The sequence below is a fragment of the Syngnathus floridae genome, chromosome 10, assembly GCF_059516105.1.
Source record: "Syngnathus floridae isolate MCC-2025c chromosome 10, RoL_Sflo_1.0, whole genome shotgun sequence".
NCBI classification, from domain to species: Eukaryota; Metazoa; Chordata; class Actinopteri; order Syngnathiformes; family Syngnathidae; genus Syngnathus; species Syngnathus floridae.
The window spans coordinates 2,427,630-2,448,378 of record NC_142422.1 but is presented as its reverse complement, the minus strand read 5'-3'; the positions used below and the strand labels follow the sequence as shown (position 1 = coordinate 2,448,378).

Genomic DNA, 20,749 nt, shown 5'->3' with positions numbered 1-20,749 from the left:
ATGGTTCAGTTCACATTGCGTACAGTACAGCAACTCAGTGCTTTAGTTTTGTATAAATAGAAACACATTTTGTAACATTCAAAAATGTAACACACAAAACTGCTAGCTGTAAAAAAAAACTCCAGTAAATGAAAGATTGTCAATCAAAATCACATATTCAATAACACTAACACAACACACAGTACAGTAAATTCTTTTTTATTTATTAATATTGATTAATTAATATGAAATATTTTCTTCTCAAAGTGCCACATCGACATTTTATATTTTTTGGAAGATGAGTGAAATAATGTATACCATGAAATAAATATTTTATTAATTTATAGCAACTGATTTTTTTTTCTTTCTTTTTCGGAAATAATTAATAATTTGTCTTCCAAGGAGTAAACAAATGTATACACTTACATAAAGTATATTTATTCATATCAAGCTGCTGAAGTAGGAAAATGCAACGGCAATCAATTGTCTTTTCAGAGTAAAATAAAAAAAATTAAGTATACAGTTTATCAGTAAAGTGTAAAACAACAAAATATTAATTATTTATATATACACTAAGATAAATATATTTATTTTAATACCAGTTGAATTGTTATTTTCCCCCCAAGAAAGTGCTACACCATTACTTTTTATTCTTTTTAAGGAAACAGTCCAGACAAGTTTCACTGTTCAAATATAAACTGGTCCAAAATGATGCACCCTACACACTTAGGATAATCGCTCATCCGCGGATGACGGCCACCGTTTGAGTAGCATGGCGTGTGCTCGGTAAATGTCACCATTGCACGGTTCTTGCATGATTTTTACACTCTTTCAATGTGTGAAACGAGTCTTTAGTTGGTATTTTTGAACACGTTTTTTTTCTCTTCTTCACTTTCGAAACTACTGCCACGTGTTATTTCTTCCTAGAGGGGAACAAAATGCCTGTTGATGTCAACTAAGATAATACTGTGATTGAATTGTCAAATAAAAAAAAAAAATGACATGATTTCTCGGATTGGTTCATTGTGCAGTAAACGTGCCATACTTTTTTTTCCCTCCCCTCCAAGTTGTCCGAGGCGTCAGTCTGGCGGTCGTCGGTGTCAGGTGGCGTTTCGGCGAGTGCGGTGAGCCCTCATGTCGCATCTGCATCAGCCGCGAACGCAAACCTACCTGGATCCAAGATGGCAGCGCTTCCGATGCGTCCGCCTTTCAGGTGGAGTGTTAGACGTAAAGATAAGATCCGGCCTTCAATGGCTTGTCAACTCAGGTCAGCGGCCTTTTTACGAAAGCAAACAAAAACTGCCTGATGATCACAACAAGCAAAAATTTTAGTGTGTTTTGATTCCCAGAGTGAGGAAAAGAACTTCTAACTATCACAGTGTGATCAAAACATTGTTACTATGGAGACGAATTTGTTTGCTGTGTGTGTTTTGAGTTACCAGTGATAACTTTCTTCAGAACTTGAAACGTAAAACACTTTACTGTCATTGTGCAAGTCAGCTGACAGTGGAGAAGGTTGAGGAGGAGGAGTTGTGGGTGGTTAGGGGGAGGGGAGGGGGCTTAGTCCCTCGTGGGAGGCCGGCTGAGGCGACGCCAGGCGGCTAAGCGAGCAGCAGCAGTGAGCTCCGAGCGAGCCCGGCGTGCACGCACCCTCAAGCCGCTTTGCACCTCCGGAAAAAACTGTAAGTAGTCTGGTTTTTTTTTTTTGCTATAGTGCAGTTAGAATAAAATAAGTACAATTAATTTATAAAAAAGGTGTATGCAATTTTAACCTTTTGTCATATTTGTTAAAACTGCCTGACTAAATCTGACAAAAAAAAAACTTGGGACAAAAAATCTCAGACTCCATTTTGTATTTTTAATTAGATTTGGAAAAGCAACCAATCAGAGGTTGTGTTTGCAGTTCGCTCATGCCACCCCCTCCCTTGCTGTTTCAGGGACTTTGCTGAAACTATTGCGGAATATCCAACTTTAGTTATCAACCAAAGTTAAAGAGACTACAGTTCATCAGTTTTAAATTGAAAACAAGTATTAGTACTTACTTCTCACCACTGTTTATTATTTCCTTACAGTTGACAAAATTCTGGCAGATGCATGATGGAAGGATCCCACGACCAGCAGGTCCCTCACGTTTTCACCAAAGTAAGTCCACATACATGCAAAAATTCTCCAAATTTAATTTTTTTCCTGTCTAAATGTGTCACAAAAAAAGAGTGTTTACATTTAAGCTTGTTAAGGCTCACTCAGTCATTCATTCAATTACACAATTGATTTGTGTGTGTTTGCAGAAGACGGTGAAAAAGAGGAGAATTTGTGAGAGGTCATCAAACGTCAGGAGAAAGTTGATTAAGTCCAACCTGTCGGTGGACACTGAAGGTAATTTCACGGCCGCTAAACATTTTAGCCACAATCCAATTGTTGTTTTTTTGTGTGCAGCTGCATTACAGTACTTTTTGTGATGAGGCCACGCCCCTTAAAGGCACACATCCAACAAACTTTTACAATTATTATACAAAGTGGTGCTATTTTCTTTACGGTGCCATGTTAGCAAAATGTAATGTCGTGACTTGTCTTGAAATTGGGCCTCTGGTTTTTTTTTTGGTACCCATCTGCAGATCTTTTCCAGGACCTGAATCGATTGCAGGAGATCTGGCTGGCTGAAGGTGAGCTATCTTGACTAAAATTGAACTTAAAAAAGTTTTTTTGAAACAAAAAATATTTTGTTGAAATATGTTAATATTAGCAAGGTCCCCGTTTTTTTTTTTACATGAAGTTGAAGCCAAATTAAAAATTCATACAAAATTTAAACTAATCAAAAATGTACTTGTAATTATTGCTCTAATTCTATTATATATGTGGATTTTTGAGTTTTGAAAATACAGCCATATATAAGAAAGTCACTCAATCTTTGAAAATTCAGAAATCTTTCAAATCTCATGGATCTGCTCACTTATTGTTGAATAAAAAAAAAAATTGCTTCAAAATGTTTTAGCGTCAAGCTCAACACAGATTTAACACTCATGATTAACATGTATTTTAAAATGTAGCTCTTTCAAATCTGAATATTGAAAAGACGATTTTTATAAAAATCCAATTAGAAGGAGGCACCTGCAGACATTATGGTGGGGGGTTGTCTTGGTTTGAGTTGGGGGTGGAGTGGTGGGGGTCTCGTGCTAGAGCAAGGAGGTTCTAGCTGTGGGAGTGTCATCATAAATTAGCTGTGCGACGCTCAGTGTCTGCCGGGCTTTTTTGGCGGGAGCTGCTGCGCCGCCTCCCTTTGCTCTCTCTCTTTCTCTCTCTTCCTCTTCTCCATCATCTCCAGCTGCATCATCACCTTGTCTGCTTCAATTCCTCCTCCTGCTCCTCCTCGCCTGCACAAAAAGACAAGAATGGATCTAACCACTTTTTCCTGACGCGCTCAACAGAAAAAGACACTTTTTTTAAAGTTTTTTCTTTTGCAGACTTTTTTTTCTGTTCTTCTTTGAGATGTTTTTCCTTCCATGGCAAGACTGGCTCACTGCGCTCTAAGTGAGACGGGATGCTTCAGGATTTAAGCGCCAGCGTCCTCTTTCCACCGTGTCTGCAGCACACAACTTTTGGTTAGTGCAACTCTCGACAAGATGTGTGCAACTTTGGTTTTTTTTTTTATGATGAAGTGAAGCGTTTTCATTTTGTTGAATGGTGAAATGGCTTCTTAACTGGTTGACGCTAAAATGTTGATTGTTTGGAAGTTCAGAATCGAGCAGATTTGTGGGCAGTTACAATTCCGAAAAGGAAATATTTGACATATTTTTCCGGGTTGCTACCTCAAATGTTCTTCTCGGTATTAAATTTTAAAAGTTTGCATTTATAATACAATTTGAACAATAATTAAAAGTAAATAAGCACATTAATGAAAGTTGACTTTAATGTGAATTTTTGTATATAAATCAAAGATACTGTGGACATTTGATGATGCTAAAGGTTTTCATCAAAATAGCTCAATGTTTTTTTGATTAAAAAAAAGTTGCCCATTTATTCATTTTTTAATTAAAAAATAAATACGGCAAAGAACATTTTTGAAGACACGTAAATCATAAAAGAAATTGTGCTTATATGTTTCATTAGTTCTTACAAAAGGCTGCAATCTTGTGTGAATACATTTTATTTAATTCAACAAAAATAAGGTAATTTGTTGAAATTTAACCAGAAATTTTGAATGCATAATAATGAAAATCAATGTATGACTTTTTTCTAGTGTTCCTGAATTGTAGTGAAAAGTGACTTTACAATACACGTTTTCCAAAATAAGCAGTTCCATGAAAAATGAAAGTGAATTTCAAAATTTGAAATGCAGCTTTTTGTTGTCACCCAACAATAATCAGCAGTATAATCTTGGAATTCTAAAACTAAGTCTGTGACAATCGGGTACGTGTTTTCTGTAAACAAAAATAATATTTTGCATATTTTTGTAGTTTTTTTCCAATGTTGAACCGACAAAACAGTTTGTCTGAAAATGACAGCGCAATATTTCATGCTGAGATGATAAGATTCACGAATTTTCCTTTCCTAGATGAGCGTGTGTATTTCCAAATCTGCAGCCATCATTCTCCTTTCAAGCAACTTCAAAATACTTCTTCCTTCTTCTTTGTATTAAAAAGAAATTGATTTGACAGCGGGTGAAAATGTTGAATATGGAATGAATATTTGATCCCGGCTCAGGATGACACTTCCGACGACGACGGCGGCTCTTAACTTCCTGTCCTGTTATAAGCCAAGATTTATTAGGAGAGGTAATTGGAAGGAAGGACTCGAGGAACCGGGCTGAATTTCCCACTTGAGGGAACTTTGGCAGGTGTCATGTAAACGTTCGGACAAATCTTCGGACAATGAATGTCATTTTATGGATGGTGGAATTGTGTTTTTTTTTGGGGGGGGGGGCAACTACCTCATTTAAGTTCCTTTCTTCCTTCCTGTGTCCGTTTCTTCGACCAAACGTTTTCCAAAATGTCCAATTTTCAATCCTGCTGTGCTTTCAAATGCTTCCCATTTGTTGCCATGCACACAGCAAGCTCAGTCCGACCAAAAATCTTTTATTCCTTCTCACTTTGCAATTACAAAACACTTTTTTACTCTAGTTGTAAATTTGATATGACGTCAGTCTTTTAAATGCTTCAAATTGGTACTCTTGGCTTTTATAGGTCAACGTTGGAAGCCGTCTGCTAAAAGCAAAAATTTGTACTCCTGTTTCATATCGCAAAAAAAGTGTTTTTAGTTTGTAATAGCATAATATTAAAAAAAACAGACAACCATTTGAGTGTGTATAAAATAGGTGGCAGAAATGTGTGTGTGGCTGCTTGGAAGCTTTCACCGTGTGCACATGATGCCAAATGAGATACAAAGTGATTTCTTTTCTCTTTTATTTCAGCTCCCTCTGTTTTTCCAAATCATCATCTTTATTCATCGTGTAAAAAAAAAAAAAACCCTTAAATTTGTCAACGTGTAAAAAAAAAACAACAAGTACAGGAAGTAATTCAGAAATAAAAATATCAGATCCACAATATTTAGAAAAATGAAATAAATAATTAAATCTTGTCATCGGTCTCTCATCCAGAGTGAGAATAAGGAAAAAAAGAATGAAAAGCAGACATGTCGAAACGTGTTATGCTAATCGGAGCTAATGTGTATAAATAGAGGCGATAATAGCCGTGTTGAAGTTTGATTGGCGCAGTGTCCGGGTTGGGGAATTGGATTTTTTTTTTTTTTTTTTTTTTATTTTTAGGGGGGGTAGGTCATTTTTGGGAGAGCCAAGCGGGCAGGTGCGCAGGTAGCAGGTAACATTCAGCAGGCGATGGAGGGGGGAGCCAATTAGAAGACGCTAACAATGGGAGACTGCGTGATGGCATGCCAGCAAACGGTGAATAGACTCACCTACGCATTCAAAAGCGTATTAATTAGCAACATTGCGCTGAGATTTTGGGGCAGCTACTTGCTCTCATGATCCAAACAATTCAAAAACACTCTACAAAAAAAAAAAAGATTGATTTATTATGGTGACATACAACAGTATGAAAATGGTTGAATTTAAATCATATTTGAAAATGGAGAATTGTTGTTTTTAAAGGCTGATTTTGTTGGTACAGCTTTTGTCAAATGTCAGACGTTAAATGACCAAATCCACTTTTAAAATATTTTGAAAAATTAAAAAAAAAATCTTAAATGTATGTTTCTACAAACTAGATTGCAAATTATAAACATATTTTTTCCTGAGCTACAATTTTCTATTTAAGTAATTACTTTGGTAATTATTTTGGTTTCTATTTAAGTAATTATTTTGGTAATGACTCAGATAATTGGTGTTAAAATGATCATATCCTTGGCAAATGAAATAGCAAACTTATTTTTCAATACTTTAAAGATGTATTATTTTGAACAACTGTTCTTAGATAAACAAAAATTTTTGAAAAAAAAGAAACAAAAACAAAGAAAATATTCAACATTGTGAAAATATCAGTTTGGAATATCCAAGTGCATATTTTTATTATTTTTTTAATATGCATCAGCACAATTAATACCAGGTCCAAAAGTTGAAATCTAAATTGCTTACTTTCCTCTATTTATTTTTTTAATCCCACCAACCAAAATCATTATCATTTTAATGATAATTTTCTTAATTATTATTCTTTGTGAAGAAGCCATTTTAAGCGGCCACCAGCTTCCACGAAGCGGCTTGGTGGCTTACAAGAAGAAAGACAAAGCGTAGGAAGAAGAAGCAGCAGCTCCATCTTGATGTTCACTCGGGGGTCCTTGAGGGAGGGGGGAGGCGGTGTTGGACTTGGGATCAACATCACAAACATCTCAAGGTGTCTCGTCTTGTCTTCTTTGTGCTTGCAGCTCAAGTTCCCGACAATGACGAGCAGTTCGTCCCAGACTTCCAGACTGAAAACTGTGAGTGCCACCACACTTTGCGCGTGTGTGTGTGTGAGCGTGTGTGTGCTTATTTGCATAGGGATGAATATTGTTTTTAGAGGATATTTTTAACATTGGGAGGGCCAGGCTGAGTGTCACCTGATTTTGGGGGGGAGGCAGTAAAAGGAAAGGAAGGTGTTTGGTTGTTGTTTTTTTTTAATCCAGAATAGAAATGTTCTCATCTCACGAGAGGCCCCTCGACCTTTTTTTTTTTTTTTTTTTCTCCTCAAAGTGCTTTTTGTGCACACTTTTCCTCTAAATCGGGATTTTTCTTCTTTTTGGCCCCTCGCTATCGTCATCTGCTCGCAATGTTTCTAAGAATACTCGGGATTGAAATTGAAGGTGATGTTAGTCTCACCTGGTTGCTTTGCCATGTGACTTGGCAGTGAGGGGGGGCGGGGGGGACCACCACCAGTGGGGACCACATGTCTTTGGGACAGGACGCCAAACACCCCCATTTCTTCTCAATGTGCTTTAACCCGTTTTGGATTAAAGCAGACAAAATCCAGTGCGTGTTTGTCGCCGGAAAAAAAAAATCCCCAAAACCACTTACACCATGTTTCGCAGAATTAGGTGGACGTAGCAGGAAGCAAGTCTAAAAGACCCATGCCTGGAAAAAATAAAAAATAAATCACTTTGTTGCGGTTATGAAAACCTCCTAAAAAGTTTAACTCGGAAGGAATTGAAGCAGGTTGGCATTCCAGGCCCCGAAAAACACTAGGTGGTCTTCCTTTTTTATTTCCTTTTAATATTTTTCCCTCTTACTTGAAATGACACATCAAGAAGTTCAAGCTGATTACACTTTAGAAAAACAAACCCTTCAGACAAGCTGTTTTGAAACTACTTTTAGCATTTGTGACCTTCACGTTTAACGGGCTCCCTCTGATCTTGACTCCTTACTTCCGTTTGATTGATTGATTGACCAAGAAAGCTCAAATAAAAGCGTATTAAAGCCATCGGGCTTCATTTAAATCGGGATTTTGGCTGCTGCCATTTTTTATCGTGAGACGAACATTTAGCTGGAACTGCTGGACCTCCATTCCGGGCTCTTAATGGTAAATACTTTGTAGTTGATTGTAAATCCCGCCTAAGAGGTCAGGGTGATGGTCCGGTTGTCCTTCAGGAGTGCTGCTGACCATCTGAGCGGCTGAGTTGGCACACTGGCAAGCTGCTGACAGATGGCCCTGTGGTTGGGCATCCCAGACGCCACCTCTCCCATATGGGTTCCTATACCACCACCACCACGCAGGCCCGTGTAGATAAAAATGATGGATAGCACTTGATGGGACGTCAACAGACACCAAAATAAACCGTGCTAGCTTCTATTATTTTAGCGTGGTTTTATTTTTTTTTGGGTCTGTCCCGCAAAGACACCCACCCTGCTTCTGTAAATACTTCCCAAAACCACAGCTTGAAAATATACAAGTGTACAATGTGCACACTGTCTCGAGAAAATAAACCATTTGGAATGATATAGTTATGAAAGAAAGGTTTGTTTGGAGTCCAAGCTTTAGCTTTTAGACACATTTAGCGTTGTGGCGCTACACTGAAGTAGCGCAACTCCAAATTCTCACCTGTTTAAGTTGTGTAAAAAAAAAAAAAAAGACACAATAAACACAAAAAGGTCTGTTTAAAATGCGTGATAGCCTAAAGTGAGATTGCGAGGGGAAAAAAAGTGATACAATAGGTGTTCAGAATTTATCCTAAAGAATACGATTAGCTTAATAAATCATCAACGATTTTTAATTTTTTTTTTAACCGATCGCAACATCTTGAACTTTGACTTGGCGGTCGTCTTCAATGTCACGTCGGCGTGGAAGCAGCATGGTGGAAGCGTGGAGAAGGAAGAAGCTTCTTCTTTGTCTGAGCTCCACAGATGCTTACCATTAGCATAACTTAGCGGGGAACGGCGGAGGTGTAAAATGGGGCCACACGTTCCGTCTCCGCCGCCTCACCGCCATTTAACAACGAAGGCCAGCACCTACAGTAGGTGAAAATGGAATAGAAGATGTTTTCACCCTTTGCCAAAAAACCTTTTTCCCCCCCCCCTATTTTTTTGTTAAATGAACGAACCGGGAAAGGATCTGCCAAATATGGGCGGCAAAAACACACCATTTGTACCTGAGAATGTCCAACATGTCACAGCCAAGGACTCATTAATTAGCCAGGATTTTTTTTTTTTATGAATGGATATCTGATGATTTGAGTAGTTTTGTCCATTTGCTGAAAATTTCAATTCAAATTATCATTTTTTTAAATGGAAGGTCTTTTAAAAGACGCCAGCGTCTTACTTCTTAATCAATGTGCAGATAATGAGAGCAATCACGCCATGATGGCTGTGACATTCTATATAAGAAAAGGAAGCGTCTGGCGTTGCGCTCGCTATCGATTAGCGTACCTTGGTATCCCGCCGTCAAAAATCCATTGTGACATTTCCACGGGTGACTCTTGGATGTCGTTGTGACGCTCGCACTGTTCAATTAAATATTGTCATTGGCTCTACTCAAACTTAGTTGAGTGTGTAGAATTAACTTACACCAAAAAATATTCAACCAAATCTTTTCATAAAGGAGTTTTAAGCTATCCCAAACATCATGGAGAGGCTAACGGAAATTAGCATAGATGTTATTGTAATTGTAAACTCCCAAACAATTCAATTTAACACTTAAAAAGCAGCAACATATCAAAAAATGGCCTTGTAGAAATATGCACCAGCTCTCTCTGCTAACATTTTTTTTCCACATCGTCAAAGGTCTCCCCACAGGAAGTGTCTTTTTGACCTCAGATCGATGACCTAGAAAGGGCATTCCCCCAGCGTGCATTGTCACGCCCCCCCAACCTGTTCTCCAGTCATGTGACATGAGCAGATCCACTTGTACTTATCCGGCAGCTGTCAGTCAAGATGTGAGGAACTCCTCCCAAAATCCCCAAATGTCATCCTTAAGAATCTTCCATGTAGAAACGTGTTGGTCTACATGTTGGAAATGAGATTAGACAGCATGTCTGCACTCTTACAATCACTGCTTTTCATTAGTGAGCCAAACCCAATCAAGATCAAGGTCCACTTATAAAATTTTGGCGGCGTGTTGAAGTTCTTTTTTGAAGGTTCTATTCTGTGTCCTGCTTTAGTGGCGTTTCACGGCCTGCAGCTGAAGATCAAGAGGGAGCTGCACAGTCCGTGTTCCGAGCTGAGCTCCACCTGCAGCCAAGAGCGGCCCTTCAAGCTCCAGTATGGAGAGAAGTGCCTGTACAACGTCAGGTATGTTCTCCCTCAACCTTTGCAAAAACGACACATGCTCATAAAGAATCTCATGTGTGCCGCAGTGCCTACGAGCAGAAGCAGCACGCAGGCATGAAACCCTCCAGCCCAGTGACCCCCCCCTGTAGCACCCCCGTGTCCCCACTTCATCATGGCGCCCCAACGCCCAAACCCGAGCGGACCTACGCCCACGCTCCGCCCTCCCTACCCGATGCCGCCTACGCCATGGACCACAGGTGCAAAACACAAAATGCTAGCATAGCTTTGAGGGCTAGCAAAGATGCTATTTTTAAAAATCTTTTGATTCATCAGATTCCGCCGTCAGCTCTCCGAGCCGTGCCACTCCTTCCCATCCCCGCCGACCATGTCCCGGGACGTGCGGCCCCTGTACCAGCGTCAAATGTCCGAGCCCAGCATTCCCTTCCCTCCTCAAGGCTTTAAGCAAGAGTACCCCGACCCGCTGTTTGAACCCCATCCCGCCATGATGGGAGCGCCGCTGCCCCACATGTACCCCGCCGCCATGATGATCAAGCAGGAGCCCCGCGATTTTAACTACGACTCAGGTGAGCAACTGCAAAAATTATTCCAAAGAAAAAAAAAACCTGCTAGCTTAAATCATGGAATTAAGTACAAATAAAAAAAATATAGACTTGACATGCTTCCCACCACCGTGAGCCTGGTTAAAGAAGTGTAGTGGAGTTGATTAAGTTTGACCATTATTAAGCAAAGGGGCTCTGGCGGGTTCGGGGTCTGTGTTGGAAGCCATTTCCTGTGGCGTGCTAATAAGTGAGTGGGCGGAGGTTACAGCCGGTCAACATTCTCAAATTCTGCAGCGCTTTGATTTACACGTCCATTTATGATGTCCGTTTATAAACACTAGAAAGTTAATTTATCTTTCATGCTTCAATGGCACTCATTTGACTACAAGCAAACAAAATCTTCCACAATGATGGAGGTGTGTGATTTTGACATGTTGACAGAAGGACAGGATGGTATGGAGGGGTGCGGCTAACGGCTAACGTAATTAGCCACATTTCCGCCACGCGCCCATTAGCCTGATGAAGTTTGATAAAGATTGAACGGTTCATTTGTCATGCTATCACACAATGACGCTATTAGCGCCATCGAATGCTAACGTATTACGCTCGAAAATATTTGATCAGATGTTAGTTTTTTTTAAAAATTCTTTCTGGGTTTCAGCGGAAGTGCCCAGTTGCCATTCGGTTTACCTGCGCCAAGATGGCTACCTGGCACACGCCAACCGGACTGAAGGTACCAGCTATGACCTTTGGAGCCATCGCAACATTTCCGACGCTCCTTCTCATTGTCCAGGTTGCATGTTTGACAAAGTTGCCCGGCACTTTTACGACGACACCTGCGTGGTGCCCGAAAAAGCGGAAGGTGGGTACCGTACCCCCGAGACCATGATGTGGAACATAGCCCACGAGCGTGCTTCCCGCTTTCAGGCGAGATCAAGCAGGAGGCTGGACTCTACCGCGAGGGTCCATCCTACCAGCGGCGAGGGTCTCTTCAGCTGTGGCAGTTCTTGGTGGCGCTGCTGGACGACCCGTCCAACTCGCACTTCATCGCCTGGACGGGCCGTGGCATGGAGTTCAAACTCATCGAACCTGAGGAGGTGAGGACAACTGAATTCACGGTGTTCTTCAATTGCTGAATGAATGTTCCTTTGGTGTTATTAAGGCATTATTTTGCTGCAATTTCTTCCCCATCTTGGAGAGGAACAAGGTAGAAAGACAATTTGGGTGTTTACTGGAGTTTATTTATGACAGCAATCTAGAAAATTGACAGAATGGCTGTGTTAGGGAGGCCGGGGTGATTGGCGGGCGGGCAGGTGGGCGCTCCGCCAGACAGGTGCCACAACATCTGCTTTCCTCCTCGGAGCGGCGTAATGAACACAGTTACAGTTCGCCCTAATCAGCGTCATTAGCGCCACGTGGACTCTTAGCTTCGTCACAGCTGCTGAGCGTCAGCTATTGTCGTCGCTAAGTACGTACGTGTGTGACGCAGGTGGCACGCCGATGGGGCATCCAGAAGAACCGACCGGCCATGAACTACGATAAGTTGAGTCGATCGCTGCGCTACTACTACGAGAAGGGAATCATGCAGAAAGTGAGTCCAATTTCAAAAATGTTTATCTATGAGAATACGAGTGAGACAACTCTGGTGCAGCAACACATGTAGACAGACAATTTATTCTTTCAACACAACTTTGATTCCAATAAGAACACGACAAAACGTGTTTTTAATATCGCTCCCGTTACTTCCACCATCCATCCCGATCATTTCCCGCCGTCCTACCCACATCAATTCACGTCAGGTGGCGGGCGAGAGATACGTGTACAAATTCGTGTGCGATCCGGAGGCCTTGTTCTCCATGGCCTTTCCCGACAACCAGCGTCCGGTCCTGAAGAGCGACGTGGAGCGTCACGTCAACGAAGAGGACACCGTGCCCCTGTCGCACTTTGACGAGAGCGCCCCCTACTCCCAGGAGACGCCCTACTGCCAGCCGCACCCGTACAGCGAGGCCTACGTCTACTAGACCGCAGGGACAAAGAGAAAAACATCCTACCTTAAACTTATTTTAGGGCCGTCCTCAAGAATCATCGAATTGACACACCCGCCAAATTTCATGCTGCTCAATGACAATGGCTGAATTTGAAGAAAATTAATTCGAAATAAATTTTTGAAAAAATCACCGTCATGTACGCGAAAAAATTATTTTGAGGATCCTTCATCAAAAAAATAGGGCGCAAGGGCTCAGTAATTATTATCTTTGTTATAATTATTATCATCATCAACATGATTTTGTTGACGTGCACTTTATGGACCCTGACGGCTCTTTGGCGTACTTTATGTTTATAGCTTAAGTGTTTTGGTTTTTTTAAAAAAGAAAATTAAGATGACTACTTTCCAGCATGCCTCACCTCAGCAAGACTCGACTCCCCGTGGCCAGGACAAACTTTGATTCTGTATTTTGGGGAATTTTAGCAAAGCTACATCCTTCTTGTGTGCTCGTTTCAAGAGAACATGAGCGCCAATGTGACTTTTTGGAGACGTCAAATGGATCAAAGATGTCAGGAGAAAAAAAAAAAAAAGTGATGAACTCATGGACGTCAACGAAATGACCGGACACTTGATTAGGAACCCCCCCCTCCCCCTCCAGAACATACATCCTACTCTTTCCAATGTTTTGACCCTCTCGTGTATCTTATTATAAATATCTGTCAACCACAATAATAAACGTACTGTTCAATGAAGACTTTTTTTGAGTGTCATTTTATGAGACCATCAAATCAAGTGGGTTGGAATTTCAATTTAAATAAATTGTTTACGTCCCCCCAAAAAATCCGGAAAAATTACCATTAAATTTTTTTTTACTTTGTCAGGCCAACTTGGCTATTTATTTTCTTGACAATTGTCCCAAAAACAAATAGACATTTTATTTCAAGTAAACCTTCACACTTCCAGCTGTAAAATTAAAAAAAAAGAATAACCTCATAGATTATTTAAATGTGTCACATTTGGGATTGTTTTCTGTTTTTATGACTTATTTTGGGCGTTTTTAATGTTATGAATGGTAAAAAAAGAAATTAAATGTAAAATATGACTTAACAAGAGGAGACAATATTGGACAATAAAAATTAAAAAATTATTGAGGAGTTATTACTACAACCATGTTTTTTTTTTTTCACTGTGTGATAGACATTTACATCCTGATACGTGTGTGTGTGTTTGTGTGTGCGCTCGTTTTCGTGTAGACAAATAGATTCTAGTCTCTTGTCAATTTCCAGCTGTGGCACACAAAGTGTTTAACTAAAGTGACACCTGAGGAAAAATCAATGGCTAATTTAAGACTGCACTTTTTTTTTCTCTCCAACTCACGTGTTGGAGGATGGTGTGTTTTTTTTTACAACGCTGGCAGTAATAGAAAACAAAACACGCACACTCTTTTAAAGTTATTATTGCCTTGTGTAAAGTGTCACTATGGCTAAAAATCAATGACTAATTGAAGGAAGCACCGTTTAATTGCTTTCCGCCAATGGAAAAATGAAAGCGGATGTGTAAGTAATGAAAAACCAAGACTTGCCTTAATTTGTCAGAGCTGCTGTGTTTTTTTTTTTTTTTTAACTTATTGATTATGTGCAGCGTACTGGAAATGGCTTTAACTTGCAACAGCTGATTGGCTCCCTGGCCAACATCATGTCACATGCTCATTAGGTCCCCAAAATATTTGGTTTCTTTTTCCGTTTTGACTTTTTGGTCAAATAAATAAATGCCTGAAAGTTTTACGGCCTTTTTGAAACACACGTGTGTGTACTCACACACACACTCAATGTGTGGTATATTGTGGTGTTTCTGAGCATGTAACAAATCCAGCTATCTGGCGAGCGGCGTGTTTGCCATTTACGCCGACATATGGCGGACATCCTGCGCTGCTAATATTTGGTGGCCGCCGCCCCCGCCCCCCTTGCCCCGGCACGGGGGGGGGCAAACAGATGGCTGCCGGGTCTTGAGTCATCACAAAGCCATTAGCCTAGACGCTGGCCCTCGGCCCCCGTTGACGCCCGACGGCTCTCGCCCGGCCGTGTTTGCTCACGCTCTTGACGCGGGTCGTCTTGGCGTTGTCTGTTTGCTCGCTTTAAATGGCTCCACCGAGGCCTCCGATTGGTGGCCCATTGGACACAGAAGCACATGTGGAGATGACAAGTTGGCTGGTGATAGTGATCGTGAGTGTTTGTTGACACAGCATAAAGCTCCAGCGAGTGTGTGTGTGTGAGTGTGTGTGTGTTGCTATATGTGTTGCTGGGGCCCATCACACAGCATCAATCATTCAACACTAATTCAGTGCAACAACACAGGAAGGAATGAGCAAAGTCCTACAAATCGAGAGTGGGAGGGGGCGGGGGGACCTCCATTATACTAGCTGCTATAAAAGCTTTTATTCTCTTGTTTTGTGAAGAACATTTATTTTAAGATGGACTAAAAATAACTTAAAAAATGTCTTTATTTTTTTATTTGAAATGTTCCAATGTTTGTTATTTACTGTCCATATTGACCATAGAGGTCGAAATCTTCCGAATTTCCAATTTCCTTGAATGCATCATGAAGTATGTTATTTCTGCCACTTGTTTTTGTGTAGGTTAATGTGTGTGCAGCGAGGAAAAGGGTTGCATTGAGGTTTCATCAGGCGCTTCATCGAAGCTAATATGCTAATAAAGTCACTGGAATGAGAACGCCGTGTCGGATGACTCCCAACCGCTATGCTGGTAATGATGGCATATTTGCTTGACATATATGTATTTTAAAAATAATTTCCCCCCCCCAGTTTGAGTCAATTCATAGAAAAGTGTTGGAGGGAATCACAAATAAATGTCACATGTGGAGGAAAATATTGCCTCCCAGTTTGATTTCTTTGTAGAAAAATGAGTCGTGTTGTTTTGACCAACATTTTTCATCAGTATGAAAAAAGACTCATTATATTTCGAATTTGTAAATGAATGTTTTCTGTCGTCACCACGACAACCCTCCATCACTCCCGCTAAAATAACACAGTTAGAATCATCAGTGCTAAAATGTCAGATTTTAAGATGATGATTTTTTTTTTGTTCGTTCGTCTTGGCAAGATACCTATCTAGTCACTTTCAACCAAGTGAACAATGGTGTACCGCAGGGCTCTGTTTTAAACCCACATGATATACTGTCGAATATATTGGAACATTTTTAACAAATAGTTTCCATTTTGAGATTTTTTTTCCCCCCAAACACACCACTAAAACTAAAAAAAAAAATAAATAAAACCCAGGACATAGCTCCATATTTGGACCCTCTGTGTCCTGGCACGCTACCCGTCTATTCACCTTCCACAATGTCGTTCGATTGGCGTGCCACTGACCAGCCTGGCGACAGACCTCGATGTGGTTGACCATCTGTCATCGGGTCCAGAGACTTTGGACCTGGGACCCCGCCCATTAGCCCTAACGCAGGCCACCTAAACTCCAAAATGAACACTTAAGGCAGGAGTTACACGTTTTTTAAACAGATACATGGCGGCACCAGGCAAAAAAAAATTGTGAAAAAATGAATTTAAGCCAACAAAGAAAGAAAAGAAAAAAAGTGATTTAATAGCGAGTAGACTGTGGGTGCAAATGAAGACAGATATTAGCGGGGTAAATTTAGAGCATCTCACATTCATAACACCTAAGGCCCTTTAAATAGCCTTAAAAGGAGCTCTGGAAATAGGCGCCCACATTCATTTTTTTTTTCTTTTCACTTGTTACATTGAGATTCATTTTCAGTTTATGTCTAATGTGCTAAATAATGCAATAATATTTCTATACACCTCCACTTGTTACAATAAACAAATCAAAGTAGGTGTCGCTAGATTTTCCATGCACATTTTAATTGTCTTTTAGGATATAAAGCAAAATAATAGATACGATGGCAATATATATCAGCAAATTACTTTATGTAGAAAATAGAGTGACACTAACTCATCTCTGTCAGTTTCCAGAATAAGACAAACAAACACCAAGGAGGTGCTCGGGGAGGCTTAACCCAAAATAGGCCAGAGAACAAGATATTTTTAACAGTCACAACAAACCAAACAAGAGCCTCCTTCTTTGACTGAAACAGGCCAGGAAAAACAGGCTAGTGTTATCGAAGCTCTCGGTAGCGCCCTCTGTTGGCCACCCCGAGGAGCACAATGAACCATCAAAGTTGGCTTTGCGAAAATAAAAATGCGCAGTCTTGTCTTCTCCGTTGTCCCGTGTCTACACCAACATGGATAAAAATCCAAACAGATGGGTGGTGTCCGGAGCGGAAGTGTCTTTTAACCAACTTGGCTCGCTATCCGTGGCTAACGGCCAAAGTGAATGGCGGGATTAGGCGGCGTGGGCAACAGGGCGCTTTGGCTTCTTCGGCCAGCACAAGGACGACAGCTAGTCATACTGGAACACGGTCGCAAAAAACCTGGGCGCTGGGTGGCGGACCTCTAGTAAATGACAGTTAACAAGGATGCTAATTTCAAATAGCCCCGCTCAAAAATGCTATGTTAGCTTTAAGCTAGCTGATTTGGTTGAGCATTTTAGTGTTTAAATATACATCTTTTTTTTATTGGACAGTTTCGGAATTACACTTAACTAAAGTCAAAGTGAGTGTGCAGTTTTTCCCCCAACCTCCTGCTGTATATTAAATATAAATCATACATTTATTATATGTTAAACGCATCATCTCTTGAGTGCCGGTCTGACAGAGGTAATAATGAAGTCACTCTATATGACTTCTTCTCGCCATGAGGTCCAAGTGGCATAATCAGCCTATAGGAAATGTGCCTAATTAGGCAGTTGATTAATCAGTATGCTAATAATACGCTTGCGTCGATGCTAGCGAGCGAGGACCGTTCCCGCGCTAAAAGATGCGTTGCAGCCACAGGCAATATATTATACAACACCGACAAAAGCAAGTCCGTATGTTTCACGACTTACCGGTGATATAAAATTCAATTAATTTGTAAAAGAAAACTGGGAAAATGAAATTAAATTGTTAAATTTTTCATTCATTCTTGTTTTATCTGTCCCCCTCACATCCTCCTAAGTGAAAACCCAAAAAAAACTTTAATTGAAAGGAGGGCCGATGAAGTCACAGTCGCTCGTGGCAGACGCACCGCAGCCCTCAATTAAGCAGGCAATTAAGAGGGGCGTCCTAGCGGGGCAGGTAGCGGGAAGCCTGAGGGGGCGGGGCAGCGTGCCCCATGATGACTATTGATCCAAGGGTCGCTGAAGCATGAGCCGCCGCTCGCTTTGGCGTCTCGCTGTTACTTAGAAATTTGAACAGACTATATGCAAAACGACATGTTTGCTGATTTTTTTTTTAATTATTATTATTTTCTTCCACATACCACTTGTTGTATTTCACAATTACTGTCTTAATAAAAATAGATGCGGATGGACAACTGTATGAATCTCGACCGATAATGTATTTATCATGTAAAATAATCATCAGCAGAATTATCAGCCAATGGCAGGAAGTCTGATTAGTAACCCTGAACCATTTCCACTCCGATTGATCCGTCTTTAAGTTAATTGATAAACTCACTTAGCAATCATCCTGATGGACAACTTACATGTTTCTCCTCCATACACTAGTTTACGACCTTATTAGGTTTGTCAGCGACTTCCTGTTTGTCTTTTTCTGACGTTTCTATTCTTAGCCGACACTTGATTCTCAAACTTTCGAGTGAGAAACAGCGATTAAAAAAGGAAAGAAATCTCGAATGTTTTTTAGAATCCAATGTATGTGCGTGCGCACACGCTAATGACATCTGTGTTCTGGCCGGTCCAAATGGCCGCGTGATGAAGATTAAAGGGCGGAACGAGGATGACGGTGATGAGATGAGCAATTCATTGAGTTTCTCTTCTTCCTGTGTTGATAACCGCGTCAGAAAACAGACTCATCACATCCTTAATTGTTAGCCGCTGCTCATCTGTGCGCGGCAGCGGGAAATCACAATGGCCAACTCGTGAGAATCAAACAATTCTTGAATGACTGAGAAAATTTTTGATATTGTGACAGGAAGTTAAAAACAAGTGTGTTCGTGTGTCGCCATTGAGTGTGTGGTTAGCATGCGCGAGTGTCTCGTTAGCGTGTCAGCATGTCGTTAAGCATGTGTTGTTAGCATGTGCTTCTTCGTGTCACCTGTTTCGAAGCAAGTGTAGCAAGTGTGCCAGTTTAGCGGTGCGAAAAATGCATCCTCAGCTCTTTTCCCTGGGAAAGCGTTCCAAGCCCCCCCTCCCCTCGTCCCCCCTCCTTTTCCTCCTCCCTCCGTCCCTGCGGCATTTCTCCAGGTAGCGTTCTCCAAAGTCTCGCTATTAATAAGCAACATATTTGATTAGCAATGTGCAGCAGTCCCGTCGTATGAGCAGCGTGCGGTCGGAGTTTGGCAGAATTATTTAAGGTGTGACGCCGCCCTGAGGGTCCCCAACATGCTTTTGGGGGTGCGGAGGTGTCGGGGGTGCGAACGTGCAGCTCACCGGCGCCAACGCCTCAGGTGAGCTGAGAAGTGGAGCCTTGCTTTTGTCTTGTTGAATTGTTGTTCAAAGCTGGCTTTTTTTTTTTTGAAAGTGTTGAGGTGTCAATTAGACGAGCAAGCAGCTTGCAGCACCTCCAAACTCACTCATTAACACTACACACACTGACACACACTTTTTGTTTGTTTGTGCCACCAATACACAGCATGCTGCAACAAGTTGTTTATTTGTGTGTTGTTGATTTTATTTTTTAATTGTAGGGATTTCTGACAGCTCAATATTTTTTTTAGATCGTGCTCACCTATATTTACAAACTAAATTCTACTTCCAGTATGTGTATACTAATTACTGCTACAATAATGCTAATCTCTATGAACTTGTCTATGGAGTTTTACATTTGATGTTAGCATTAAGCTAGCAGACCTTCGTTATATGGTTAGATTGAGCATGTTGATTTTGAAATATACATTTTGGGATTTTTTTTGTTAATTTCTTCATTTTTACAGTAAATTACAATTCAGGGTTACAAAAAAATATATATATTTTTTATCTTTGGAGAACTTTATGAGCTCCCTGTTCTGGTGCCAGCTGCCCCAGGAAGCGACCCGACAGGCAGTCTTTTATTTGAGGTTCTTTCTGGGCTTTTCTTCATACTGCCAATAAAGAAAGTTGCCGGCCAAGTTTCCAATCTACGCTGTCAAAACAACAATAGCGACGATGGGGGATCCCGCCATCCGAGCGGCGAGCGTGTCCTTGCGCTGATTACGCTCCCGACGGGCCGCCGTTTGTCAAGCTCCGGAGCGACGCAACGGGGCTCCCTGATGACTTAATTGCTCGCAAAAGGCTCGTTAAAGCTTCCTATCCATCATAAGTCGTACAGCGAGCGACAAGTTCTGAGCAGCAACTTTTGAGCAGCGCTTGATGAGCAATTAGTGACGTGAAACCGATTCCGATTGTTCGGCTTTGGCTTCTTTGCGGTGGAATTCATCACATGGATGGATGCCGCTGTGCCGCAGACATTGTGATGAACGTCGACGGAAAACCTCGGGAAACATGACGGACAGGAGGCGTCATCTCAGCTTTCCACCCTGGGCACCCCACTAAAAAGTTCTAGCTCCGCCCCTGAAAAACCACCACCCATTTTTAGCTTGACTACTAAATATTCTGCAGGTTGGTTAAAACCAAAATAGCGTTTATTGGAAAATGTGAAACTGAAATATTTCGATGTGGACGTCCCGGAAAGAAGGCGAGGGAGCAAAGTGTCATTGGGCTTCTCGGAGGATCTTCACAAGACGCTCTCAGCAGTCCTCGCAGGTGCAAAGTCAGAATTGGATGCTGTTTGGTATTAATTGGCGATCATTTACAGAGCTCTTTTGCCAAGAGCGAGCGAGTCTTACAAGCCCGCAGCTGGGGTTGTCGGGTGGTGGGGGGCAGGCCTGTTGGCATTGTGGCAGCATATGTTTGGTGCCAAGGACGCCATCCATTTGCATTTCTTTTCGGGGGGAATTTTACAAAG

The 20,749-nt window shown here is 41.2% G+C and overlaps 1 protein-coding gene across 5 annotated transcripts; it reads left to right on the top strand.

Moving 5' to 3' along the window:
* Nucleotides 1-1,537: 1,537 nt before the first annotated feature.
* On the top strand, nt 1,538-13,464 carry etv1 (ETS variant transcription factor 1). 5 transcript variants are annotated; one of them, XM_088386216.1, is made up of 12 exons: nt 1,538-1,661; nt 2,052-2,121; nt 2,268-2,355; nt 2,595-2,642; nt 6,853-6,906; nt 10,057-10,186; nt 10,252-10,422; nt 10,499-10,749; nt 11,387-11,587; nt 11,653-11,822; nt 12,215-12,316; nt 12,525-13,464. In XM_088386216.1, the coding sequence occupies exons 2-12, from the start codon at nt 2,074-2,076 to the stop codon at nt 12,744-12,746; spliced, it is 1,485 nt and encodes a 494-aa protein (XP_088242342.1). In that variant the 5' UTR covers nt 1,538-1,661; nt 2,052-2,073; the 3' UTR covers nt 12,747-13,464. The 5 variants fall into 5 exon arrangements, with proteins under 5 accessions (XP_088242342.1, XP_088242343.1, XP_088242345.1 ...); XM_088386217.1 differs by lacking the exon at nt 1,538-1,661 and having other exon boundaries at nt 1,969-2,121; nt 11,387-11,458; nt 11,519-11,587; XM_088386219.1 differs by lacking the exons at nt 1,538-1,661; nt 2,052-2,121 and adding an exon at nt 3,488-3,578 and having other exon boundaries at nt 2,276-2,355.
* The last annotated feature ends 7,285 nt before the right edge of the window (nt 13,465-20,749 follow it).

What these genes read in the sequence shown, in the direction of transcription:
- etv1 (XM_088386216.1), top strand. Translation starts at nt 2,074, where the DNA reads ATGATGGAAGGATCCCACGACCAGCAGGTCCCTCACGTTTTCACCAAA. An exon ending in GGAGATCTGGCTGGCTGAAG is followed by an intron (nt 2,643 to 6,852) that starts GTGAGCTATCTT and finishes TTGTGCTTGCAG; the next exon opens with CTCAAGTTCCCGACAATGAC. An exon ending in AACTCATCGAACCTGAGGAG is followed by an intron (nt 11,823 to 12,214) that starts GTGAGGACAACT and finishes TGTGTGACGCAG; the next exon opens with GTGGCACGCCGATGGGGCAT.